Source organism: Betta splendens, chromosome 5 (genome assembly GCF_900634795.4).
Source record: "Betta splendens chromosome 5, fBetSpl5.4, whole genome shotgun sequence".
NCBI classification, from domain to species: domain Eukaryota; kingdom Metazoa; phylum Chordata; class Actinopteri; order Anabantiformes; family Osphronemidae; genus Betta; species Betta splendens.
In genome coordinates this window covers 17,691,939-17,718,791 of record NC_040885.2, presented here as the reverse complement: position 1 = coordinate 17,718,791, position 26,853 = coordinate 17,691,939, and the positions used below count along the sequence as shown (strand labels likewise).

Genomic DNA, 26,853 nt, shown 5'->3' with positions numbered 1-26,853 from the left:
GCTTGTTATTGTCGCTCCTACCTGCTCTGCAGTCACAGTCTGCAGCGCTAATGTATGTGCACACGCTGGACTCCTGCTCTTGTTTTTGTCGTGCAGCCACTTTAAAGGTCAGCGCCTGTTTTGGGGCTCAGACGAGGCAACAGCGTTGTAGGTTAACTGCCTCTTCACTGCACTGGACCACAAGGCTGAATGCACATCCCAGAATAAAAAAACTATGACCTGAATCACAGACGTAAAGAAATGCCTCTGATTAGTGGTTTAACTATTCAACCTGTGACACCAAAGAATAAAGGCAACTTCCCTGTTTCTCTGCCCCGCTTCATTAGATCCGTCTGTTTTTGTGTGTATAGGTTGGATTTGAACAAGAACGAGACGAGTGTTTTCAGTGGAAGCCCTCATTTAGTTCATTCACTCAGTGACAGTGTTGGTCAAAATGTTTTACATCTGTACTTGAATTAAAAAATTGATGCACGTGTGACATATTTGACGTATTTTAGATGAATGAGAACATTTGCAGGGAATAAACGGCTGACTGTTAAATGAATAAATCAACATCGCGCTATCAGTCCAGCTGCTGCCGTTCACAGAGCAGCAGCTTCAGCCTCTGGGCAGCGGCTCTGAAGCCGTCGCAGGCGCTTCTCTGCCACCACCACCCAAAACTGTTGTGTTTAGGTGGTGGTGGTCTGAATGGTGTGAACGAAAAGAACAGGCACGACAATGAACAATGATGTCAAGACGTTTTATTTTAACAACAGCAGAAACAACAGAAAGCTGAACTTTAAATACACACAAAGCCTGGCAAGATAGAAATGTAACAAAGTCATTCAAAAGCAAAACGTGATGAAGTATAAATATGCAGTAACAGTTTGCAACACAAACGTCAGCTTCGCCAATTTCTATGTTTGGTTTAGGGCCTTTTTTAAACAAAAATCAGAATCAGTCACAATGTCGTATTCGTCAGGGAGAAAGACGTCATCTTCTCGTCTTTAATTTTGGGAAGAGGCGCAAATCAAAGCACGGCTGTGTTTCGTGTTTAGCAGCCGGTGCAGGCGGCGAAGGCGCAGATCTCACAGACGTCGATGGGAACGGCCGCTGAGGAGGAAGAGGAGGAGAAGTCATGAGACGCGTCCCTGACCCCGAGCCTTCATCTGACACCTGTGAGGTCCTACCCAGCCTGGCGAAGGACGCGGACGACGTCCTCTGCTTGCACAGCGGCAGCAGCTCCTGCGGGAGCAGCGGGTCGGCACACACCCACACGGCGCTGGATCGGAACCGAGGGTTCTGCTGTTTGCTGCTCTCCTGCAGCTCCTGAAGCCGCCGGACGGCGTCCAGGGAGAACGACAGGCCGTTCTCCTGCAAGAGGAGGCGGATGGTGAGCCAGTGCTGACACACACACACACACACACACACACACACACACACACACACACACACACACACACACTCTCACCTGGACCTGCACGGCCTCGGCGGTCCAGCCCAGAGCCAGGATCAGCAGACAGGCGGTGGTGAGTGCAGCCTTCATGGTGACGGAGGTGGAGGTTTGTCTCGCAGTGTCTTTGTATACGTGCTCGGCGGGTGCTCGGCTCAGCGTCTGCTTCCCTCCGGCCCCGAGCCTCCTTTTAAACCTTCAGCCCGGTCACGTGAGCTCAGGTGCTGCAGGTGGACGGCAGGATTTTCTCACGGGTTAATGAGTAGCGGTGGAATTTTACAGGGCTCTAAAAGCGGCTTCATAAATCCTCCTCCGACCTCATCGCCGTCTGAGCCAACTGTGAACTGACGGCAGATCGCACCCCTATTGGTTAAACAGTTACCTTGAGCCCCACTGATGACGGCGGAGGCGCCAGCCCATTGTTATTAGTCACATCAGGGTGAAGATGGTATTTACCTGCTGAAACCACTGCACCTGGATCAGCTCACAGGAAGTAGAAGTTGAGTTCCTGCCTCAATTTTGGCTGTGAGATAATGACAACGCACCCAATGCACTGCAAAGAGCGTTGAATCTATATGCAAATTGGATTCTGTCCCGTGGGATGCGCGAGAAGACTGCTGCAGGAATGAAGTGATGCGTTCTGCTTCGGCTGCAGAAAAGAGTTGAACTCAATTTGTTTATTTAGGCCTCCAGCCCGTTAGCTTGTAGACGCGCTGTAAGGGCCGCTGAGACACAGAGTGGGGCTCCAGGAAGTGGGCGTGGGCTGAATGACAAGCAGGCGGCGGTGGAGCCACACGTGTGTCTGTGGACAGAGGCTGAGACCAGCGCGTCGGACCCGTGACCCGCAGCCACGCAGCAGCTACGTATCTAATCACTGGCTTCAAGGGCGGCGGGAGGCTGTGAAATCATCATTTGGGTTCAGTCATGGCAGCGAATGTGCACCCAGACACGCAGCGGTGTGTGTGTGTGTGCGTGTGTGTGCGTGTGTGTGCGCGCGCGCGTGCGTGCGTGTGTGTGTGTGTGTGTGTGTGTGTGTGTGTGTGTGTGTGTGTGTGTGTGTGTGCGTGTGTGTGCGCGTGCGTGTGTGTGTGTGTGTGTGTGTGTGTGTGTGCGTGTGTGTGTGTGTGTGTGTGTGTGTGTGTGTGTGTGTGTTCTTTATGCAGACCGTGAAATACTGTGTCTGTGAAGCTGCCGTCGCTGTCGTGCAGCCTAAGTGATGGAAACAGAAGGCTCCAGCTCTGCACTAATGATCAGCTGCATTCTGATCAGCAGTTGGTTCAAATCTCAACAGAAGCCTGAGTCGTGCATCAGGTGTTCATTTAAATGGTTTCGCTCGTATGTGACACGTGTGGACGAGCAGTGTCACAGGTGGTTTTACATATGGAGCTGTTTTTAATTATGTTCCTGAGTTTTGAGATCTGTCAGGGACGAGATCTCACTGATCTCTGGTTCCTCCTGGACGGTGTTTATGGCGTCTTTGATTTATAATCACAGTCGTGGGCTGTTGTTCAAATAGTGTAGTCAGCGTTTTACAACTGCAGGTAGAATGAAAAGTCTTCACACTTTATGGGAACTGCAGTCATCTCAAAGCCGGTCCAAACAATACACAGTAGAGTAGTAAGTAGTAGTAATAATAATAGTAGTATAATAGTAATAATATAATAGTAATAGAAATAATAGTAGTAATAAAATGAGACGTTCATGCTGCTTCATGACGCTTTAATGTTTAACAAAGAGTCTGTGGAAAACAGCGTGAAGTCACTGTTGAACGTGACGTTCCAGTGGCTTTAGTGGATGATAGATGCTGCTGCATTAACACCTACGACTGCCTGTGGAAAACCGAACCCACGGGACATTTTGGGGTTTGGCTTCATGTTTGGCTCCACAGTAAATAGACATGAGTTTTGAGCCATCTGACGTGTGTTTGATTAAGGTTTGACTGTGGACGTGTGTGAGCTCTTGCTCCACAGACTGCGTGCGTCGTCCCCCTGTAGCGACGGACCGGGGACAGGCCCCGTCTGAGTGGGAGCGGCAGCGTCTGAGATGCGTTAATCAGTAACGGTCCGACTCGGCCACAGAGGCAGGAAGCTGCCTGACACAATGTGTGGGTTATATAATCATAACTCACTCATAACTCTAAGCTTTACTCACCAGTGACAGCTTCATGGAGCATTTACAAAGTGTAAACATTACAGTTTACAAATGGGGAGGCCTCTGGTTCATGAGGTTATTAATAAAATGAAAGCAAATGGTCAATAAATGATTTACATGTAGATTAACTGATCCTCAGATTCACCTGTTTGTTGTTTGTGTTGTTAAACTTGATTCACAAACTTCAAACGTGTCATTTTGCCTCGGCTAAAAATATCTGAAAATTATATATTAGTTGCATCATACGTGAAATGTCATCATCACTATGAAGCGGCGTCCAAACCCAATATCAGTGTCAACACTTTGACCCCAATCACGGCATCGGCGGCGCTCCTCCACAGAAGACAAAGCCCTGAGTCACATGTCTTTTATAACAAAGCCAGAAATGAGCGGCTTTGTTCTGAGGAGAATAAAAGCCAGATACGTGTCACAGTAGGAGTGACTGAAGCCGAGGCGTATAATAAACCCTCTGTTCTCCACCAGGATGATTGTTTCTGACTCGTGTGACCATTAAAACACAAAGAACTTATTGACAGTGATCACAAAGAAAATCATAATTATCTCCTCTCTGAATAACTGATTTTAAAACCGATAACATCCAAATTACTCATTGTAAACTGCTTTGCAGTCACATATTTTATCAGTCTGTCGCCTCACTGTGTTCGGAAAACTTGGATTTAATGGGCTGTAAAATATGACAGTCATGTTTGTGACACAGCAGGACTCACGTTGTCTGGGAAAACATACATGGCGTCACAAAATGCCATCATTTATGACAGAATGCGTGAGGCTTTGACGCAAAAAAGTCAGTAAACGTCGGTCAAAACGTCCGCGTCTTCAGCTTCTTATCAGCCGCTGAACTCACATGTAAAAGTTGTCAGCTAATAATAATGAGATGTGAACTGCTTTCGTTTAGTATCACTTGATACTATGATCCCTCACGTGTTTGGAACTGCTGCTCCCACAGTGTAAACGCTGCTCATCTCTATAGAAACACATTGAAGACTGCATCATTAAGTCTCAGCCAATGGGAGGATGGGGAACCACAGCCACTGGAAGCTGGGAGTCCTACTGGGGGAACTGGTCACGTTTACGACCCTGCAGCCGTAACCTGGCACAGCTCCGGGTTCTGGTCCCGCCTGCTCAACACGTGGACGGTTATCGGGAGTGTCCCATTTACATCCCGCCTATAAATATTAGCGTAACTCACCTGCAGGCTGGACGTCATCCAGGTTTGCATCACTTTCCGGTCTCATTTATTTGTAATCGTAAAGATGCATTAGCTTTCAATGTGCCTAATAAAGAACACAGAGTGAGTTAAATGGTGTAGGAGGGTGATAACAGCCTCTTGGCCAACTGTGACAGGATAACGAATCTAATATGACCTCGTTGTAGTTGGACAGAAGCTCAGACTGTGCGTCGCCTACACGTTGTAATATCTTAGTTTTAATTAGACGTCTGATCGTCTTCTCCGGTTTCTCAACCACTTTAAAACACTTGCACGAGGTCAAGAAATGAATCAGATGTGTTTGAAGTAATTTGATGTATGTAAAGTAAAAGATCTGATGCTTTAGTTGTTGCTGTGTTAGTACTAAATATGATTTAGTTTCAAAATAAAAGCACTGTGATTGTTGCTAATTGTTTTGTTCACAGAATAAATAAATGCGTTGGCTGCGTTTTAACAGGGCGCCGCCGTTATCTTATCTGTTATGGACTGCGTGAGACTTGTACCAGTATTTGCCTTGCACTGAACAACAAGGCAAAGTTTATCGGATTAAGTGGCGTAATTCATTATGTGGCTGCCTTGATTAGATTATGTAGCGAAGTGAAGCGGCTCATGAGTCGTGGTGCAACTGATATGAAGGCTGTTGTTGTTTATATTAGTGGAAGTGACCTACATGTGGACACTTTAATAACCAGAGGTGTGTTATTTATATTTGATTTATAGGTCATTCTTTTTTAAGATAAAGTCTTCTCATTCACTAAATGCAGAAATTAATTATTTCTCAAGGTTTTCTGCCTCTAATAATCATTGAGTACTAAGATGATTTCGATGATCCACAGTCACATTATGTGACTAATGCAACGTGAAAAAACAAATTGCTTAATAAGAAAATCACAGCTTCCACTTAAAGAACAGCGATTAACACTCACGATGACGCTGGACTCAGCTTCACAAAACCTACAGAAATAAACATAAAAGACAAGTTTTTGTCTGAACTCCTTTTAATGTTTAGTGCTGATTGCATTGACTGATAATAGGAGGACATTAGCGCGCTCGTGTTAGCGTTTAGCTCAATTATGGCGGCGTCTTAGTGCTTCATCAGCAAGATGCTAAAAAGCCAGCAGGGGTCCCGTTAAACTGAAACAGCTGTAACGCGAGGAAGCAACTGATGGAGGACGCGGCGTCTTCTCCTTCCACGGCCTCAAACACGGCGCCGCTCCCACAAGAAAAGGCCGGCGAGTGGTTCTAACAACAGACCGAGCTGATGTGAACACGTCCTCCATCCTCAGACGACCCACCGCTGTTTTATGGCGGCCTCGCGCTGCGTTCGTGTGATGTGTGTACATGTTTCACGCTGCGAGGCCTGATGTGTTCTGTAAATCATGGCCTCAGAGCGCGGAGCACGGCTCTTTGATTTATGGCGCTGATGTACTTTTCAGAGCCTTCCCAAGGTCGTGGAGGGAATAATGCAGACGCTGGTGCGTTACATTTGCTGTGATGCTTTACATTTTGTGATGTAAACTGTTATTTGACCTTCTCAAGGTCATGTCACGGATGCTGAGGCCTAGTTGCTTTAATGTTCAGCTGAGAGTGGCTTGTGACTGAGTGAAGGCAGGTGACGAGTGGGCAGAACAGAGCGGGACGCGGCCCATCGCTGGGTGTGGGCAGCGTCTCAAGCTGAATGGCTGCTCCCTCTGTTGGTGAACTTGGCTCCTAACGCGGCTTCCTGCTGTGACTGAACAGGTGCAGCCGCAGAGTTAGAGAACAGTGGTGGATCAGTAACAGCCTTGGTTCTCACTTGTTCTGCTTCGTTAGGTTTGTGTTGTTCTCCGCGTGTTGGAGATAATTAAGAGCTCAGCACTTCGCCCGAGGAAATGAATCCTCTCCCTTTACGGAGGCACTCAGCAACAGAGCGTGAGCGTCCTCGTCCTGCGGTTCAGGTCCGAGCTCTGCGGCTGCTTGTTGATGTCGGTGAACTGAGCCCGGCTGCAGCTCGTTCAGAACCCTCGTCTCTTCTATCATTTGGAGGGTTTCAGCAACAAGGATGCGATTCAGAAAATAATCAACCAGGTGCTTGTAGTTTCTCTGCTTTACTGACCCTGAGCTTAATCCGGCTCATAGTTTCTGCCTTGGCAACAGGAAGCTGTTTGTGGAACGGGTGAATATGTTGAAATGATCCTGTGAAACGTATGAACTTCTTTTCTAATGCAGTTATAAAGATGTCAAAGTTGAACGTAATCATTGCATTGGACCTCATTTATGCTCATTTTGATGGTGTGGAAACTAGATCAATTGTTACGTAATCAACACAAACACAGAATACTAATAAGTGGCTTATCGCTAAAAAGTAATGGTCTCTGAGACGAGAACGGAGCTGGAGTAAGTAGGTCATCCACTCTTACAGGATAATGACGCAGCCTGAATAATTATACACTCCAACGCTGCAGTTAGTCTGTTTTCAATGGACACAGAAATGATGATAGCGCACATTAGCGTCTGCTCTGTGGAGGCGCTCACGTTTGGCTCTGAACGGAGAACGCGCCATGTTTTATGTATGAATGGATGCTTGGAATGAATAATGCTCATGCACTATTTGCTGGGAGGAAGAGGACGGAGGCTCTGAGAGCATCAGCGACGGATAAATGTCAGTGAAAGAACGTGGGCTGAGCAGGAGCTCCTGTTTCACCTGCAGGTCGAGTCCAGATGCAGAGCAGGCGGCGACTGCTTTTATTCCTCCTCCCTAATTAACTCTTATAGAGTCACATCTTATACTAGTGGACTTTCAGCAAAAGTTCAAGCCACGCCCCCCTGTGTCCGGCCACGCCCACTCCTCGACCCAACGCCATTCACCTGCGTCTGCAGGAGCAGTGATCAAAGTCAAGCAAGTGGAGTTTGTGCTTCTGAAGTTTGTGGATCCAAAGGTTTCCTTCCTTCAAGGAGGCTGAATGATGCTCACGCTCAGTGAGCTGAAGGATGTGTCTGCTTTATCATCTTTCAAGAGTTTTGCATCATCAATTTTGTGTTGAGGTCAGGTTGTTTTGACCAATATCTGTTTCTACACAAGAGGCTCTCTGTTGCAGCACTCTTCCTCAAGTAACTTGTTTTTTCTATAAATGCCTTTGGAAACTCTGCAAGGATGCGGTTTTACAGCCCCCAATGAAACACATCTAGTAATCACATATATTTAATGTGAAACACAGTCATCAACTCAAATAAAGTTCTTTGAGCAGACTAGTTAATCATTTAGAGTTTTCTATATTTAGAGGTTTGAATTATTTAGTCACTTTTACACCTGGAGGGCAAAGAGGAGCTGCATCGAACGCATTTACACGTCTGATGAATCATTTTGTCTTTAAACCAACGTACACAGGTTCCACGCAGTGCACAGTTCGTGTTCTGTGCCAGTTTAAAATGTTGAATGACAAAATGCAGACACCTCCTCCTGAGAGTGTCTGAGCTGCAGCAGAGGCGAGAGTGAAAGTTGAGTTCCAGATGATTTGACTGGTTCAGTGTTGAACTCTCATCTGCTTCACGTGCATTTCACTGCATTGTCACACGACATGACTGTGGATTTCCATGTTTTTTTCCACGTTTCGAAGCGATGACTCATCTTTCAGGAAGAATAATCTCAGCAGGTAAGACCTATTTTATTGTTCAAATGGGCACCAGTAGGTTTAAGACAGACTAGAAACACTGTGAAACCTTTCATAAACGATATGAACATGAATTTATTTATTTATATGAATTTATTATTAATATTTTGTCCAGTCATGTGGTCGGGTGGAAGTGTGGTCATGCGCTAAACTTGGAGAGGAGGTTGGAGGAGGTCGGAGAGGAAACAATGAGCTTGATCAAAGGTCGCTGCTTCTTAATAGTGACTCATAGTCAGAGACGTCCACTTTTAGTCTGAACGCGGTTTAAACCGGTTTGTTCTTCTCCTGATCAGACATCACAGACTTGTTTTGCTTCACAAATGAAGCTTCATCTGAACCTAATTAACGGCTTCAGTAGTTAAAGTAAATGAAATCAATTAAGTGTCTGTCAGGATTTGATGTCTTAATGGAAAACTCAGACTCTGAGACTCTAACTTTATGCAGTTTTGTAGCTGCAGAGGTTTTATAACTTTGCATAAAACGAGCCCTGTGAATATTTTCCCATCGGTTGATGTCGGAAGGAATCTTTAAGCAGACACAATAAACAGGATTATTAGAGGCAATGATGGTAAAATAAGTGCATGTGTATTGCACATGCCCTTTTTGTAAATGGAATTTATTATGCACAGTTTCATTGATTCAAACCTCGTTGTCATGGTCTCTCTCTCTCTTATTCTCCCTTCCTCTCTCTCTCTCTCTCTCTCTCTCTCTCTCTCTCTCTCTCTCTCTCTCTCTCTCTCTCTCTCTCTCTCTCTCCCTCTCTTCTCCTCTCTCTCTCTCTCTCTCTCTCTCTCTCTCCTTCTCTCTCTCTCTCTCTCCCACACACCCCCCTCTTCTCTCCTCTCTCTCTCTTCTCTCTCTCTCATCTCTCTCTCTCACCTCTCTCTCTCTCTCTCTGCTGTCTGAGGGACTCGGAGCAGTTATCAGCCGCCTCAGCGCATCCTGCGTCTGTCTCCTCTTCTCCGCAGGACAACGACCAGAAACGACCACTAACTTTTAGCTTGTGCGCGTTTTTTATTCCCTGTGCACCGGTGGTTTTTGCTCATTTCTAGTCATGAATGCGCGGAGAAAGCCTCAGAGGAAGCGGCGCTCGGACCAGCAGCGTCAAGGTGAGAATTCATTTCCACTGCAAATATTCAACACAAAAGTTAGAATATTAAAGTTAGAATAATACAAATATTACCGTATTTATATCTATTGATTTTTAACAAACAATTAACATTAAACCGGTTATTGTTATTATAGTCTATTTTAAATACAAATTAAATGACAGTATGTATGTGATTATTTAAGGTAATAATTTCAAAATGGAAGCTTATGCAAAACGTTGGATGCAAAATGTGCCATCGTGTAATTAACCTTCTAGAAGTCATCAGCGTCTTTCTGCGCTGTGCGTAATGGCAATTATCCCGCTGATGAGAATGAGTTGATCAAAATGAGGAGGATTCCCTCAGCGAACGTGCATCTCATTCAGTCCTTTCATATTATATTTTTCCATCAGTGGCCAACGACGCTCTTATTAGTCAGAGGGAAATGTTCATGCTTGTTGTAGGATCTGGACTTTTCTGATCCAATTCTGACATTTAGGGCTGTTTCAAAGCGGCTCCTTTGATCTACAGACGCGTTTTGATTTATTCTGCGCCATGTGGTCGACACTTGATCAGGTTAATCGGGTTCTGGCTTTGAAAACGTTTTGCTGCCGACGAGCTGCTGCTGTTTATTCCACAGGAATATGAGGAAATCGCTTCTATTTCACACCTGCAGGCTGTCGGCTGCTGTATTAGACTAATAAATAGTAAACTGATCCAAGCAATCATGCGGGAGGCCGTGAGCTGAGCGCTCTTCAGACAAACCATTCAACCGACAATATGATAACCTCAATTGACAATAACGTGGAGCCTTAATTGGTCGATCCGGAAGAGAAGCGTCTCGTGTGGCTCGTTACACGTCCCAGTGACACGCGTGTCCTCGTTGCTGCACTTTGCCTCACGCTTTCATTTCTCTTTCCAGTGTCTTCGAGCCGCTCTTAAAAGCAGCGCCGCCGCCGCCGCCGCCGCCCCGTCGGGATGGAGCTCCCCGTTCACGGCTCCTCGAACAGCAGCGCACCGCCCAACGCCACGGGCAACGGCACCGCTGAGCTCAGCCTGTGTGACATCCTGGGTCCCCGCAGGTCCCCGTTCTTCCTCCCGGTGACCGGCGTGTACCTGCTCATCTTCCTCACCGGCCTGTCCGGGAACCTGCTCACGTGCGCCGTCATGGCCAAGCACAAGAAGATGCGCAACCCCACCAACCTGTACCTGCTGAGCCTGGCCGTGTCCGACCTGCTCGTGCTCCTGTTCGGGATGCCGCTGGAGGTCTACGACCTGTGGCAGAACTACCCGTTCCCGTTCGGCGAGGGCGGCTGCTACTTCAAGACCTTCCTCTTCGAGACCGTGTGCTTCGCCTCCATCCTCAACGTGACGGCGCTGAGCGTGGAGCGCTACATCGCCGTGGTGCATCCGCTCAAAACGCGCTACCTGTCGACCAATCAGCACGCGAAGCGCGTGATCGGCGTCCTGTGGGCGGCGTCCATGGCGTGCGCCGTCCCCAACACCTCGCTGCACGGCATCTTCTACCTGCCGGAGCGCGCGGAGGAGTCGGCCATCTGCACCGTGCTGCAGCCGCTGTGGGTCTACAACGTGGTGATGCAGGTCACCACCGTGTGCTTCTTCTTCGTGCCCATGGCGGTGATCAGCATGCTGTACCTGGTGATGGGGCTGCACCTGGGCCGGGGGCGGCGGCGGCCCGGCGCGAGGCGGGGCCGGACCTGCGGCGGCGACACGCGCAGGAGGATCCGGCTGGAGACCGGGCGCCGGAGGCAGGTCATCAAGATGCTCTGTGAGTCGGGTCGGTCCTCGCACGCGGTGCTAATATGAGTCATCAGCACGGCGACATGTGCTCCGCAGCCAAACGTGTGCGAAACGCAGAGCGCGCAATGACGAGAGCTTTTCAAGCCTTTGTCTGGGCTGATTTTAAAGGGAGCGAGGGCTTAATGAGTCTGATTCTCACACGAGATTGAGAAGGTTTTTACATTCCATTTATAGTCACCATTTTCAACTATTTGATCATTTGATGGGGAAAATGACTTTTTAGTCACATTTTATCTGAAAGCATCATATAGTGAATAGGACGACTGTTTGTTTTTAACCCAAGCAGACGAGCTCTTTTTGGGCTCAAACTCATTCATTCTCAAGTGGCTCCTCAGAATCACACTGGCCTCCGTGCTCAACCAGCGGGTCGGCTCTTTTTTCTGTCCCACTTGGAGCTGAGAACGTGGCTGCAGCCGATTGTGTAACTTGCTGAGTGGACCCAACACAGTGATTTGTCTTCACTGGCTTTACTCTGCTGAGTCAGAGGACGACGGTTCTCTGCTCCGGTCACTACGAGGCACGAAGCCTAAAATACATTTAACGACACGCTCACTGGAAATGTAAAACTAAAACTTGATTTAAAAACACAACAATATGCACAGTAAACAAAAAAGACAACTCCATAATGTCACAATCACAGCATAAGCTAGAACTAAAAAACACACCAGCTAAGCAGGAAACAAAACTCACCACAAAACACAGGCGCACACAAACCTTCACACAGGCCAGGTCCCATGAACTGACTGAACCATAGGAAGGGAACCTTTAAATAACCCAGACACAGGTGGAGTGATCAACATAATTAGACCAAGGCACAGGACAGGAAGCAAAAACGGAAGTGACCTCACAGCGAGGACTGCAGCCCAGTGAAGCCAAAAAAGAAGAAGTAAGAAGAAGGAGAAGAAGAAGAAGAAGAAGGAGAAGAAGCAGTGAAGAAGAAGAGAGAGAAAAGAAAGGAGAAGAAGGAAGCCAAAGAAGAAGAGAAGGAATAAGAGAGAAAAAAAGAAGGAGAAGAAAAGACAAGGAGAAGAAGAAGCCGTAAGGGAAGAAAAAGAAGAAGAAGAAAGAGAAAAGAAGACGAAACTTCACAGTTTAACTTTATATGAGCCAAAACTATAGTGACACACAAAGAGAAAGGTAGTACACTTATTACGCCTTTTCTAAAATGAATCCTCATGATTACGTATGTGCCCATGGATAAGCTGTGTACAGAATGCAGCGTTTCGCTTCTGCATTGACGAGACTCCTGCTCAAGGTTTCCTGTGATCTCTGGTTGAGCAGGGCACCTTAGCTCAACCCACTACTTTAAATACCACAGGAGCTTCTGTTTTTGTCTGAGAATGCATTGCTGAGGCCACATGGGAATGAATGCCAGCCGTTTAGCCTATAGATAGATACAGGTTCATGTGCGCTGGGAGCAGAGCATCCTCCATCTGTTGACTGCGAAACGAAAGCTGATGAGACAAACTTTCGGGATTCTTCACCACTGTAACGTACTTTAACACATAAACCGTCCACACCACCAAATAAAGGACCGTAAAGATGCGTGCCACGGTGAAGCATCGATCTCGCGCCTGAGATCCCACGCAGCAGTGCTGCTGGTGCTGCTTAATAACACTGATGGCTGTGACGGATGCTGGGTTGTAGAGAAAGGAACGCGCACTTTTCATTCGTTTTGTATCTCGCTTCGTTTGTTGTAGCAGCGTATTATTACTGATCCGGCCACTAACTACAGCCCGACACTACAACGCGTCTGAGCCAGAATCAATCCAACACAGTTAGATTCCATATTCTCCATATTTGTGTGCTTGTTATGTCGCTACCTCTGCTCTGCAGTCCACAGTCTGCAGCGCTAATGTATGTGCACACGCTGGACTCCTGCTCTTGTTTTTGTCGTGCAGCCACTTAAAGTCAGCGCCTGTTTTGGGGCTCAGAACGAGGCAACAGCGTTGTAGGTTAACTGCCTCTTCATACTGCACTGGACCACAAGGGCGAATGCCATCCCAGAATAAAAAAAAAAACTAGACCTGAATCACAGACGTAAAGAAATGCCTCTGATTAGTGGTTTAACTATTCAACCTGTGACACAAACCAAGAATAAGGCACTTCCCTGTTTCTCTGCCCCGCTTCATTGATATCCGTCTGTTTTTGTGTGTATAGGTTGGATTTGAAACAAGACACGACAGTGTTTTCATTGGGAGCCCTCATTTAGTTCATTCACTCAGTGACTAGTTTTGGTCAAAATGTTTACATCTGTACTTAATTAAAAAAATTGATGCACGTGTGACATATTTGACCGTATTTAGATGAATGAGAACATTTGCAGGGATAAACGGCTGACTGTTAAATGAATAAATCAACATCGCGCTATCATTCCAGGCTGCTGCCGTTCACAGACAGCAGCTTCAGCCTCTGGGCAGCGGCTCTGAAGCCGTCGCAGGCGCTTCTCTCACCACCCACCACCCAAAACTGTTGTGTTAGTGGTGGTGGTCTGAATGTGTGCGAAGAACAGGCACGACAATGAACCAATGATGTCACAGACGTTATTTCACAACAGCAGAACAACAGAAAGCTGAACTTTAAATAACACACAAGCCTGGCAAATAGAAATGTAACAAAGTCATCAAAAGCAAACGTGATGAAGTATCATATGCAGTAACATTTGCAACACAAACGTCAGCTTCGCCAATTTCTATGTTTGGTTTAGGGCCTTTTTTAAACAAAAATCAGAATCAGTCACAATGTCGTATTCGTCAGGGAGAAAGACGTCATCTTCTCGTCTTTATTTTGGGAAGAGGCAAATCAAAGCCACGGCTGTGTTTCGGTTTAGCAGCCGGTGCAGGCGGCGAAGGCGCAGATCTCACAGACGTCGATGGGAACGGCCGCTGAGGAGGAAGAGGAGGAGAAGTCTGAGAACGCGTCCCTGACCCCGAGCCTTCATCTGACACCTGTGAGGTCCTACCCAGCCTGGCGAAGGACGCGCACGTCCTCCTGCTTGCACAGCGGCAGCAGCTCCTGCGGGAGGCAGTCGGGTCGGCACACACCCACACGCGCTGGATCGGAACCGAGGTGTCTGCTGTTTGCTGCTCTCCTGCAGCTCCTGAAAGCCGCCGGACGGCGTCCAGGGAGAACGACAGGGCCGTTCTCTGCAAGAGGAGGCGGATTGTGACCAGTGCTGACACACACACACACAACACACACACACCACACCACCACACACACACACACACCACCTCACCTGGACCTGCACGCCTCGGCGGTCCATCCCAAGGCCAGATCAGCAGACAGGCGGTGGTGATGTGCAGCCTTCATGGTGACGGGTGGAGGTTTGTCTCGAGTGTCTTTGTATACTGGCTCGGGGGTGTCTCGGCTCGGCGTCTGCTCCCTCCGGCCCCGAGCCTCCTTTTAAAAAACTTCAGCCCGTCCACGTGAGCTCAGGTGCTGCAGGTGGACCAGGATTTTCTCACGGGTTAATGAGTAGCGGTGGAAATTTTACAGGGCTCTAAAAGCGGCTTCATAAATCCTCCTCCGACCTCATCGCGTCTGAGCCACTGTGACTGACGGCAGATCGCAACCCCTATTGGTTAAACATTTACCTTGAGCCCCACTGATGACGCGAGGCGCCAGCCCATTGTATTATTAGTCACATCAGGTGAAGATGTATTTACCTGCTGAAACCACTGCACCTGTATCAGCTCACAGGAAGTAGAAGTTGAGTTCCTCTGCCTCAATTTTGCTGTGAGATATGACAACGCACCCAATGCACTGCAAGAGCGTTGAATCTATATGCAAATTGGATTCTGTCCCGTGGGATGCGACGAGAAGCTGCTGCAGGAATGAAGTGATGCGTTCTGCTTCGGCTGCAGAAAAGAGTTGAAAACTCCAATTTGTTTATTTGGCCCTCCAGCCCGTTAGCTGTGTAGACGCGCTGTAAGGGCCGCTGAGACACAGAGTGGGGGCTCCAGGAAGTGGGCGTTGTGGCTGAATGACAAGCAGGTGCGGTGGAGCACACGTGTGTCTGTGGACAGAGGCTGAGACCATCCGCGTCGGACCCGTGGCCCCGCAGCCACGCAGCAGCTACGTATCTAATCACTGGCTTCAAGGGCGGGGCGGGAGGCTGTGAATCATCATTTGGGTTCAGTCATGGCAGCGAATGTGCACCAGACCACACGCACGGTGTGGTGTGTGTGCGTGTGTGTGCGTGTGTGTGCGCGCGCGCGTGCGTCGTGTGTGTGTGTGTGTGTGTGTTGTGGTGTGTGTGTGTTGTGTGGGTGTGGTTTGTGTGCGTGTGTGTGCGGTGCGTGTGTGTGGTGGTGTGTGTTGTGTGTGCTTGTTGTGTTGTGTGTGTGTGTGGTGTGTGTGTGGTGTGTTCTTTATGCAGACCGTGAATACTGTGTCTGTGAAGCTGCCGTCGCTGTCGTGCAGCCTAAGTGATGGAAAACAGAAGGCTCCAGCTCTGCACTATGATCAGCTGCATTCGATCACAGTTGGTTCAAATCTCAACAGAAGCCTGAGTCGTGCATCAGGTGTTCATTTAAATGGTTTCGCTCGTATGATGTGACACGTGTGGGACGAGCAGTGGTCACAGGTGGTTTTACATATGGAGCTGTTTTTAATATGTTCCTAGTTTTGAGATCTGTCAGGGACGAGATCTCACTGATCTCTGGTTCCTCCTGACGTGTTTATGGCGTCTTTTGATTTATATCACAGTCGTGGCTGTTGTTCAAATAGTGTAGTCGCAGCGTTTAAACTGCAGGTAGAATGAAAAGTCTTCACACTTTATGGGAACTGCAGTCATCTCAAAGCCGGTCCAAACAATACACAGTAGAGAGTATAGTAGTAGTAATAATAATAGTAGTATAATAGTAATAATAAATAGTAATAGAAATAATAGTAGTAATAAAATGAACGTTCATGCTGCTTCATGAGCTTTAATGTTTACCACAGAGTCTGTGGAAAACAGCGTGAAGTCACTGTTTAACGTGACGTTCCATGTGGCTTTAGTGGTGATAGATGCTGCTGCATTAACACCTAGACATGCCTGTGGAAAACCGAACCCACGGACATTTTGGGGTTTGGCTTCATGTTGGCTCCACAGTAAATAGACATAGTTTGTGAGCCATCTGACGTGTGTTTGATTAAGTTGACTGTGACGTGTGGAGCTCTTGCCCCACAGACTGCGTGCGTCGTCCCCCTGTAAAGCGACGGACGGGGACCAGGCCCCGTCTGAGTGGGAGCGGCACGTCTGAGATGCGTTAATCAGTACACGGTCCGACTCGGCCACAGAGGCAGGAAGCTGCCTGACACATGTAGTGGGTTATATAATCATAACTCACTCATAACTCTCTAAGCTTTACTCACCAGTGACAGCTTCATGGAGCATTTACAAAGTGTAAAACATTACGTTTTACAAATGGGGAGGCCTCTGTTTCTGAGGTTATTATAACAGAAAGCAAATGGTCATAATGATTTAACATGTAATTAACTGATCCTCAGATTCACCTGTTTGTTGTTTGTGTTTGTAAACTTGATTCACAACTTCAAACGTGTCATTTTGCCTCGGCTAAAAATATCTGAAAAATTATATATTAGTTGCATCATACTGTGAAATGTCATCATCACTATGAAGCGGCGTCCAAACCCAATATCAGTGTCAACACTTTGACCCCAATCACGGCATCGGCGGCGCTCCTCCACAAAGACAAAGCCCTGAGGTCCACTGTCTTTTATAACAAGCCAGAATGAGCGGCTTTGTTCGAGGAGAATAAAAGCCAGATACGTGTCACGTAGGAGTGACTGAAGCCGAGGCGTATAATAAACCCTCTTGTTCTCACCAGGATGATTGTTTCTCTGACTCGTGTGGTACCATTAAAACACAAAGAACTTATTGACGTGATCACAAAGAAAATCATAATTTCCTCCTCTCTGATAACTGATTTTTAAAACCGTAACATCCAATACTCATTGTAAACTGCTTTGCAGTCACATTTTTATCAGTCTGGTCGCCTCACTGTGTTCGGAAAACTTGGATTTATTGGGCTGTAAAATATGACAGTCATGTTTGTGACCAGCAGACTCACGTTGTCTGGGAAAACATACATGGCGTCAACAAATGCCATCATTTATGACAGAATGCGTGAGGCTTTGACGCAAAAAGTCAGTATACACGTCGGTCAAAACGTCCGCGTCTTCAGCTTCTTATCAGCCGCTGACTCAACATGTAAAAAAGTTGTCAGCTAATAATAATGAATGTGAACTGCTTTCGTTTGTATCACTTGATACAATGATCCTCACGTGTTTGTAACTGCTGCTTCCCACAGTGTAACGCTGCTCATCTCTATAGAAACACACTGAAGACTGCATCATTAAGTCCTCAGCCAATGGGAGGATGGGGAACCACAGCCACTGGAGCTGGAGTCCTACTGGGGGGAACTGGTCACGTTTACACCCTGCAGCCGTAACCTGGCACAGCTCCGGGTTCTGGTCCCTCCTGCTCACACGTGGACGTTACGGGGTGTCCCATTTACATCCGCTATAATATTAGCGTAACTCACCCAGGCTGGACGTCATCCAGGTTTGATCACTTTCCGGTCTCATTTAGTTTTAATCGTAAAGATGCATTAGCTTTCAAGTTGCCTATAAAGAACACGAGTGAGTTAAATGGTGTAGGAGGGTGATAACAGCCTCTTGGCCACTGTGGACAGGATAAAGATCTAATATGACCTCGTTGTAGTTGGACAGAAGCTCAGACTGTGCGTCGCCTACACGTTGTATATCTTAGTTTTAATTAGACGTCTGATCGTCTTCTTCCGGTTTTCTCAACCACTTTAAAAACACTTGCACGAGGTCAGAAATGAATCAGATATGTGTTTGAAGTAATTTGATGTATGTAAAAGTAAAAGTCTGATGCTTTAGTTGTTGCTGTGTTTAGTACTAAATATGATTTAGTTTCAAAATAAAAGCAACTGTGATTGTTGCTAATTGTTTTGTTCACAGAGAAATAAATAATGCGTTGCTGCGTTTTAAACCAGGGCGCCGCCGTTATCTTAATCTGTTATGGAACTGCTTGAGACTTGTACCAGTTTTGCCTTGCACTGAACAACAAGGCAAAGTTATCGGATTAAGTGGCGTAATTCATTATGTGGGCTCCTTGATTAGATTATGTCCGAAGTGAAGCGGCTCATGAGTCGTGGTGCAACTGATATGAAGGGCTGTTTGTTGTTTTATTAGTGGAAGTGACCTACATTGTGGACACTTTAATACCAGAGGTGTGTTATTTATATTTGATTTATAGGTCATTTCTTTTTTAAGATAAGTCTTCTCATTCACTAAATGCAGAAATTAATTATTTCTCAAGGTTTTCCTGCCTCAATAATCATTGAGTACTAAGATGATTCGATGATCCACAGTCCATTATGTGACTAATGCAACGTAAAAAAACAAATTGCTTAATAGAAAATCACAGGCTTCCACTTAAAGACAGCGATTAACACTCACGATGACGCTGGACTCAGCTTCACAAAACCTACAGAAATAAACATAAAAGACAAGTTTTTTGTCTGAACTCCTTTTAATGTTTAGTGCTGATTGCATTGACGGATAACATAGGAGTACATTAGCGGCGCTCGTGGTTAGCGTTTAGCTCAATTATGGCGGCGTCTTAGTGCTTCATCAGCAAGATGCTAAAAAGGCCCAGCAGGGGTCCCGTTAAACTGAACAGCTGTAACGCGAGGAAGCAACGAGAGGACGCGGCGTCTTCTCCTTCCACGGCCCTCAAACACGGCGCCGCTCCCACAAGAAGGCCGGCGAGTGGTTCTAAACAACAGACCGAGCTGATGTGAACACGTCCTCCATCCTCAGACGACCCACCCGCTGTTTTTTATGCGGCCTCGCGCTGCGTTCGTTGTGTGTGTGTACATGTTTCACGCTGCAGCTTAGTGTTCTGTAATCATGGCCTCAGAGCGCGGAGCACGGGCTCTTTGATTTATGGCGCTGATGTACTGTTTCAGAGCCTTCCCAAGGTCGTGGAGGGAAATAATGCAGACGCCGGTGCGTTACATTTGCTGTGATGCTTTACCTTTTGTGATTTAAACTGTTATTTGACCTTCTCAGGTCATGCAGGATGCTGAGGCCTAGTTGCTTTAATGTTCGCTGAAGTGGCTTGTGACTGAGTGAAGGCAAGGTGACGAGTGGGCACAGAGCGGAGACGCGGCCCATCGCTGGGTGGGTGCAGCGTCCAAGCTGAATGGCTGCTCCCTCTGTTGGTGAACTTGGCTCCTAACGCGCTTCCTGCTGTACTGACAGGTGCAGCCGCAGAGTTAGAGAACATGGTGGATCAGTAACAGCCTTGGTTCTCACTTGTTCTGCTTCGTTAGGTTTGTGTTGTTCTCCGCGTTGTTGAGATAATTAAGAGCTCAGCACTTCGCCCGAGGAAATGAATCCTCTTCTCCCTTACGGGGCAACTCAGCAACAGAGCGTGAGCGTCCTCGTCCTGCGGTCAGTCCGAGCTCTGCGCTGCTGTGTTGATGTCGGTGACTGAGCCCGGCTGCACTCGTTCAGAACCCCTCTCTCTCTATCATTTGGAGGTTCAGCAACAAGGAATGCGATTCAGAAAATAATCAACCAGGTGCTTGTAGTTTCTCTGCGTTTCTGACCCTGAGCTTAATAATCGGCTCATAGTTTTCTGCCTTGGCAAACATGAAGCTGTTTTGTGGAACGGGTGAATATGTGAAATGATCCTGTGAAACGTATGAACTTCTTTTCTAATGCAGTTATAAAGAGGTCAAAGTTGAACGTAATCATTGCATTGGACCTCATTTATGCTCATTTGATGTGTGGAAACTAGATCAATTGTTACGTAATCACACAAACACAGATACTAATAGTGGCTATCGCAAAAAGAATGGTCTCTGAGACGAGAAACGGAGCTGGAGTAAGTAGGTCATCCACTCTTACAGGATAATGACTCAGCCTGAATAATTATACACTCCAAACGTCTGCAGTTTATCTGTTTTCAATGGACACAGAAAGGATGATAGCCACATTAGCGTCGCTCTGTGGAGGGGCCTCACGTTTGGCTCTGAACGGAGAACGCGCCATGTTTTTATGTATGAATGGATTCTTGGAATGAATAATGCTCATGCACTATTTGCTGGAGGAAGAGACGAGGCTCTGAGAGCATCACGACGGATAAATGTCAGTGAAAGACGTGGGCTGACAGAGCTCCTGTTTCACCTGCAGGTCGAGTCCAGATTCGAGCAGGCGGCGACTGCTTTTATTCCTCCTCCCTAATAACTCTTTATAGAGTCCACATCTTATACTAGTGGACTTTCAGCAAAAGTTCAAGCCACCCCCCCTGTTTCCGGCCACGCCCACTCCTCGACCCAACGCCATTCCCTGCGTCTGCAGGAGCAGTGATCAAGTCAACAAGTGGAGTTTGTGCTTCTGGAAGTTTGTGATCCAAAGGTTTCCTTCCTTCAAGGAGGCTGAATGATCCTCACGCGCTCAGTGAGCTGAAGGATGTGTCTGCTTTATCATCTTTCAAGAGTTTTGCATCATCATTTTGTGTTGAGGTCAGGTTGTTTTGACCAATATCTGTTTCTACCAAGAGGCTCCTGTTGCAGCACTCTTCCTCAAGTAACTTGTTTTTTCTATAAATGCCTTTGGAACTCTGCAAGGATGCGTTTTACAGCCCCCAATGAAACACATCTAGTAATCACATATATTTTAATGTGAAACACAGTCATCAACTCAAATAAAAGTTCTTTGAGCAACTAGTTAATCATTTAGAGTTTTCTATATTTTAGAGGTTTGAATAATTTAGTCACTTTTACACCTGGAGGGCAAAGAGGAGCTGCATCGAAACGCATTTACACGTCTGTGATGAATCATTTTGTCCTTTAAAACCAACGTACACAGGGTTCCACGCGTGCGCACAGTTCGTGTTCTGTGCCAGTTTAAATTTGAATGACAAATGCAGACACCTCCTCCTGAGAGTGTCTGAGCTGCAGCAGAGGCGAGAGTGAAATTTGAGTTCCAGATGATTTGACTGGTTTCAGTGTTGAACTCTCATCTGTTCACGTGCATTTCACTGCATTGTCACACACACATGACTGTGGATTTTCCATGTTTTTTTCCACGTTTCGAAGCGATGACTCATCTTCAGGAAGAATAATCTCGCAGGTAAGACCTATTTTATTGTTCAAATGGGCACCAGTAGGTTTAAGACAGACTAAAACACTGTGAAACCTTTCATAACGATATGAACATGAATTTATTTATTTATATAATTTATTATTAATATTTTGTCCAGTCATGTGGTCGGGTGAAGTGTGGTCATGCGCTAAACTTGGAAGGGTTGGAGGGAGGTCGGAGAGGAAACAATGAGCTTGATCAAAGGTCGCTGCTTCTTAATAGTGACTCATAGTCAAGACCGTCACTTTTAGTCGAACGCGTTTAAACCGTTTTGTTCTTCTCCTGATCAGACTCACAACACTTTTTTTGCTTCACAATGAGCTTCATCTGAACCTAATTAACGGCTTCAGTAGTTATAAATGAAATCAATTAAGTGGTCTGTCAGGATTGATGTCTTAATGGAAAACTCAGACTCTGAGACTCTAACTTATGCAGGTTTTGTACTGCAGAGGTTTTATAACTTTGCATAAAACGACCCTGTGAATATTTTCCCCATCGGTTTGAATGTCGGAAGGAATCTTTAAGCAGACACAATAACAGGATTATTAGAGGCATGTGGTAAAATAAGTGCATGTGTATTGCACATGCCCTTTTGGTAAATGGAATTTATTATGCACAGTTTCATTGATTCAAACCTCGTTGTCATGGTCTCCTCTCTCTCTCTCTCTCCCTTCCTCTCTCTCGCTCTCTCTCTCGTCTCCTCCTCTCCTCCTCCTCTCTCTCATCTCGTCCCTCTCTCACTCTCTCTCTCTCTGCTCTCTCTCTCAATCTCTCCTCTTCCCCTCTCTTCCAATCTCTCTCTCTCTCTCTTTCTCTCTCTCCTCTTTCTCTCACCGGTCGCCCCGCCCCTCTCTTCTCTCAACTTCTCACCCTCTCCAGATGGAATGAACGAGATCTATACTATTATTAGCCTAGTGTTACTTAAATGAGACAAAAAGGCACCAAAAACACAGAATAAACTCAAACAACACAATTCTGCCAAAGTGTTAAGCATTTGAATCTGCAAAAGATTGTTTATTCAGTTCTGTCGTATAAAAGTGAAAACAACAATTAAACAGACCTTTCAACTGATAATGAGCAGGAAGCCTTTCTAACAAAAACAGCATTAGTTCAACGAGTACAAGTTAATAAGGAACAATTCTGAAATCGAGAAAATAAATTTGGGCTCGTCCGGGATTTGAACCCGGGACCTCTCGCACCCTAAGCGAGAATCATACCCCTAGACCAACGAGCCGGACAGGAGCGTGAGGCGTTCCTACAAGCACGAATGTCCGCTAGGAATGCGACTATGTCCGCTATACTAACTCATGTTGAATTCGTTCATTTCCGTCTTGCTTATTATCTCAACACAAGCGTCAGACATGAAATGCATTAACAAATCAAATACTGCGAAGAACGCGTTTTCTTTACTGTAGAACCTTTTGTCCTCAAGAAAAACCTTAATTAAATCGTGGTGTGTGTTAGAGGAAGCATCAGCACCAGATCTAGTTTCTATAAACACCTCTGTAAATACTAGTTTGTACATAAAATAGTAAATATTTAAACTAGTAGTTTACCACCTGTAGAACTGCAAGTAGGAACAAAAACAGTAAACTCAGGGTTTGACGTTGAAGACTGAACTAACAGCAGAGTTATGATAAATGACAGGGAGGACGAGTGCACATTAAGAATCATTGGTCTGTTGATTATTAGACCTTATGACTAATGTTGCCGCTTTTTTTCCCAGCTCCATTTAGTGAACGTCTGATGTTTGTGTCATCACAATCGCATTTATTTTTTAAAGTCTAATTGGCCTTTAAGTTTATGAAGTGTTGCTGGATGTTACTGTCAGTGCGACGTCAGCACCAACTAAAGCTCCTGACCTGCACCTTCGTGCTGTTAACAGTGATTATGTGCATGAACGTGTAGGTGTGACAGTTAAAAAGTGAAAATATTAAATTCTAACAGTAATGCATACAAAAATGGAACTCATCAAGTCAACTGTTGTAACTTCAGAATTTTTATTTCCACTTAATAAGTTATCATCTAGGAAAAGAACAATCTGTTATATCAAACATTTAACAAATAAGTAGCGTTTTCTATGTAACTGTTTGAATCCATGTGAGTGACAGTGCAGCGGTGGAGTGTTGCAGCCTCAGATCACACACCCTGTGCAGGGCGGCGTAGGAACAGATCTCACACAGGATCGATGTACTTGAAGACTTTTCCTGAAAAACACGAGAGCAAATAAGTGACAGGACAACGGCGCTGCTGCGTCAGTCTTAAAGCAGCTGTGGGCGTCTAACGGGCATCAGCGTCACAGAGCCTCTTCACAGGACAAGAGACCAGGCTGTGATCAGTGAAGTCTGGGCGGAGTGACGCTGCTGATGGGTTCTGCTCTGACCCATCCTCCAGGTTTCTGACCCGCGCGTCACGTGTCCTTACCCAGGTCGGAGAAGATGGCCTCTGCCTTTTTGCACTGGCAACGCGGGCACGAACACCTGAGGCAGGAGGGGGTTGTGGCACACGGCTGCGATGCTGGCGTCCGTGACGCCCTCATTCAGGTTCATCAGGTTTCTCAGCTCCTTCACTGCATCCAAGGGGAGCTCATGTTTCCAGCCTGAGGGAAAAGAGCAACACAGATTCTACTGGAGGTGGGAATTGAAAAAAGGCGATTGGATCCTCGCCTTCTGAAACCGACAAGCGCCATAACTAAAGAGAGCTCATGATAATCACCTTAACCTGCACAGCGAGCGCACCCCAGCACCCGCACAGCGCCACAACCACCACAACACTCAGCAGCTTCATGATGCCGCACGACGAGGACGCCTTTCTGCTGCAGAGCCGGTTCCGCTGTGGCTGCGCTATTTCTGCCTCTTCTTATAAGGCGTCCGACAGAGCGCTGAGTGATTTATTAACAGACAACTGGCAGGCTGCGGACAGAAGTGGGACATTCAGGGAGCTCATTAAATTTAGTAACAAAGGCCGACTCGTTAAGCACCTGGATCCTCTTTTTTTAAGTTTATAACCGCCGGCTTTGACAGGGTGAAACCTATCAGCACCATTTCCTCGTCAGCCTGATATTTCATTATTGACTTTGGGTTACACGTAGAACCTGCCGCCTCCTCCATGGCTAATAAATCTCACCCACCATCTCTCTCCCACTGAGACGCGTCAGCGATCTGATAAAGCGGACGTTCGCTTATTTGAACAACGGTGACATTTGCGAATGGTGACGTTTTCACCATTTTTATTTGGTCACAGTCAGCGAGGCTCCAAAACACTGGAGCGGTTCTGCAGCAGTTCAAACCACAAAGACAGATGTAAATATCAATAAAAGAGGGAAGGTCCAGACCCACAGGTGACAGGTGTTTCCCTAAGTGATCTGTGAGTCACAGGCTGCAGCCGATTGTGTAACTTGGCTGAGTGGACGCCAACACAGTGATTTGTCTTCACTGGTTTTACTCTGCTGAGTCAGAGGACGACAGGTTCTCTGCTCCGGTCACTACGAGGCTACGAAGGCCTAAAATACATTTAACGCCTCACTGGGAAATGTTAAAACTAAAACTTGATTTAAACACAAACAATATGCACAGTAAACACAAAAGACAACTAACATAATGTCACAATCACAGATAAAGCTAAGAACTAAAAAACACAGCTAAGCAGGAACAAAACTACACCACAAAAACACAGGCGCGCACACAAACCTTCACACAGGCCAGGTCCACAATGAACTGACTGAACCATGAGGAAGGGAACCTTAAATAACACAGGACACAGGTGGAGGTGATCAACATAATTAGATCAGGCACAGACAGGAAGCAGAACGGAAGTGACCTCACAGCGAGGACTGCAGCAGCAGTGAAGCCAAAGAAGAAGAAGAAGAAGAAGAAGGAGAAGAAGAGAAGAAGAAGGAGAAGAAGCAGTGAAGAAGAAGAGAAGAAGAAGAATAAGGATAAGAAGCAGTGAAGCCAAAGAAGAAGAAGAGAAGAAGAAGGAGAAGAAGAAGAAAGAAGGAGAAGAAGAAGAAGAAGGAGAAGAAGAAGCAGTGAAGCCGAAGAAAGAAGAAGAAGAAGAAGAAAGAAAAAGAAGAAGAAACGTCACAGGTTTTAACTTTATATGAGCCAAAACTATAAGTGACACACAGAAGAGAAAAGGTAGTACAATTATTACGCCTTTTCTAAAAATGAATCCTCATGATTACGTATGTGCCCATGGATAAGCTGTGTACAGAATGCAGCGTTCAGCTTCTGCATTTGACAGAGACTCCTGCTCAAGGTTCCTGTGATCTCTGGTTGAGCAGGGCGACCTTAGCTCAACCCACTACTTTAAATACCACAGGGAGCTTCTTGTTTTGTCTGAAGAATGCATTGCTGAGGGCCACATGGGAATGAATGCCAGCCGTTTAGCCTATAGATAGAGACAGGGTTCATGTGCGCTGGGAGCAGAGCATCCTCCATCTGTGTGACTGCAGAACGAAAGCTGATGAAGACAACTTTCTGGGATTCTTCACCACTGTACGTACTTTAACACATAGAACCGGTCCCACCACCAAAATAAAGGACCGTAAAGATGTCTGTCCACGGTGAAGCATCGATCTCCGGCCTGAGGATCCCACGCAGCAGTGCTGCTGGTGCTGCTTAATAACACTGATGGCTGTGACGGATGCTGGGTTGTAGAGAAAGGACGCGCACTTTTCATTTCGTTTTGTATCTCGCTTCGTTGTTGTAGCAGCGTATTATTACTGATCCGGCCACTAACTACAGCACGACACTACACGGCGTCTGAGCCAGAATCAATCCAACACAGTTAGATTTCCATATTCTCCATATTTGTGTGCTTGTTATTGTCGCTCCTACCTGCTCTGCAGTCACAGTCTGCAGCGCTAATGTATGTGCACACGCTGGACTCCTGCTCTTGTTTTTGTCGTGCAGCCACTTTAAAAGGTCAGCGCCTGTTTTGGGGCTCAGACGAGGCAACAGCGTTGTAGGTTAACTGCCTCTTCACTGGCACTGGACCACAAGGCTGAATGCACATCCCAGAATAAAAAACTATGGACCTGAATCACAGACGTAAAGAAATGCCTCTGATTAGTGGTTTTAACTATTCACCTGTGACCACCAAAGAATAAAGGCAACTTTCCCTGTTTCTCTGCCCCGCTTCATTAGATCCGTCTGTTTTTGTGTGTATAGGTTGGATTTGAACAAGAACGAGACGAGTGTTTCAGTGGAAGCCCTCATTTAGTTCATTCACTCAGTGACAGTGTTGGTCAAAATGTTTTACATCTGTACTTGAATTAAAAAATTG

At 46.3% G+C, this 26,853-nt stretch overlaps 2 protein-coding genes, 1 non-coding gene and 1 pseudogene across 3 annotated transcripts; 1 reads left to right on the top strand and 3 right to left on the bottom strand.

The window, feature by feature from the left end:
• Positions 1 to 725: 725 nt before the first annotated feature.
• LOC114855352 (guanylin-like) lies at positions 726 to 1,983 on the bottom strand. The gene is made up of 3 exons (XM_029150494.2): positions 1,451 to 1,983; positions 1,170 to 1,353; positions 726 to 1,092 (listed from the first exon to the last, which is right to left on the bottom strand). Exons 1-3 carry the CDS (start codon positions 1,523 to 1,525, stop codon positions 1,034 to 1,036), a joined length of 318 nt encoding a protein of 105 aa, XP_029006327.1. The 5' UTR covers positions 1,526 to 1,983; the 3' UTR covers positions 726 to 1,033.
• Positions 1,262 to 11,764, top strand: LOC114855335 (neuromedin-U receptor 1-like). The gene is made up of 4 exons (XM_029150474.3): positions 1,262 to 1,372; positions 8,408 to 8,443; positions 9,382 to 9,570; positions 10,472 to 11,764. The coding sequence occupies exon 4, from the start codon at positions 10,528 to 10,530 to the stop codon at positions 11,374 to 11,376; it is 849 nt and encodes a 282-aa protein (XP_029006307.1). The 5' UTR covers positions 1,262 to 1,372; positions 8,408 to 8,443; positions 9,382 to 9,570; positions 10,472 to 10,527; the 3' UTR covers positions 11,377 to 11,764.
• A 2,432-nt stretch (positions 11,765 to 14,196) lies between these two features.
• Positions 14,197 to 26,853, bottom strand: part of LOC114855428 (guanylin-like) — a 13,729-nt pseudogene continuing 1,072 nt past the window's right edge.
• On the bottom strand, positions 22,727 to 22,798 carry trnap-agg (transfer RNA proline (anticodon AGG)). The gene has a single exon. It is a non-coding gene; the product is annotated as a tRNA-Pro (tRNA).

Excerpts from the sequence above, each read along its gene's own strand:
- LOC114855352 (XM_029150494.2), bottom strand. The coding sequence starts at position 1,525 with ATGAAGGCTGCACTCACCACCGCCTGTCTGCTGATCCTGGCTCTGGGC. Across the intron at positions 1,354-1,450 it reads CCGAGGCCGTGCAGGTCCAG|GAGAACGGCCTGTCGTTCTC; the intron begins GTGAGAGTGTGT and ends CTCCTCTTGCAG. Across the intron at positions 1,093-1,169 it reads CGCGTCCTTCGCCAGGCTGG|CGGCCGTTCCCATCGACGTC; the intron begins GTAGGACCTCAC and ends CTTCCTCCTCAG.
- LOC114855335 (XM_029150474.3), top strand. The coding sequence starts at position 10,528 with ATGGAGCTCCCCGTTCACGGCTCCTCGAACAGCAGCGCACCGCCCAAC.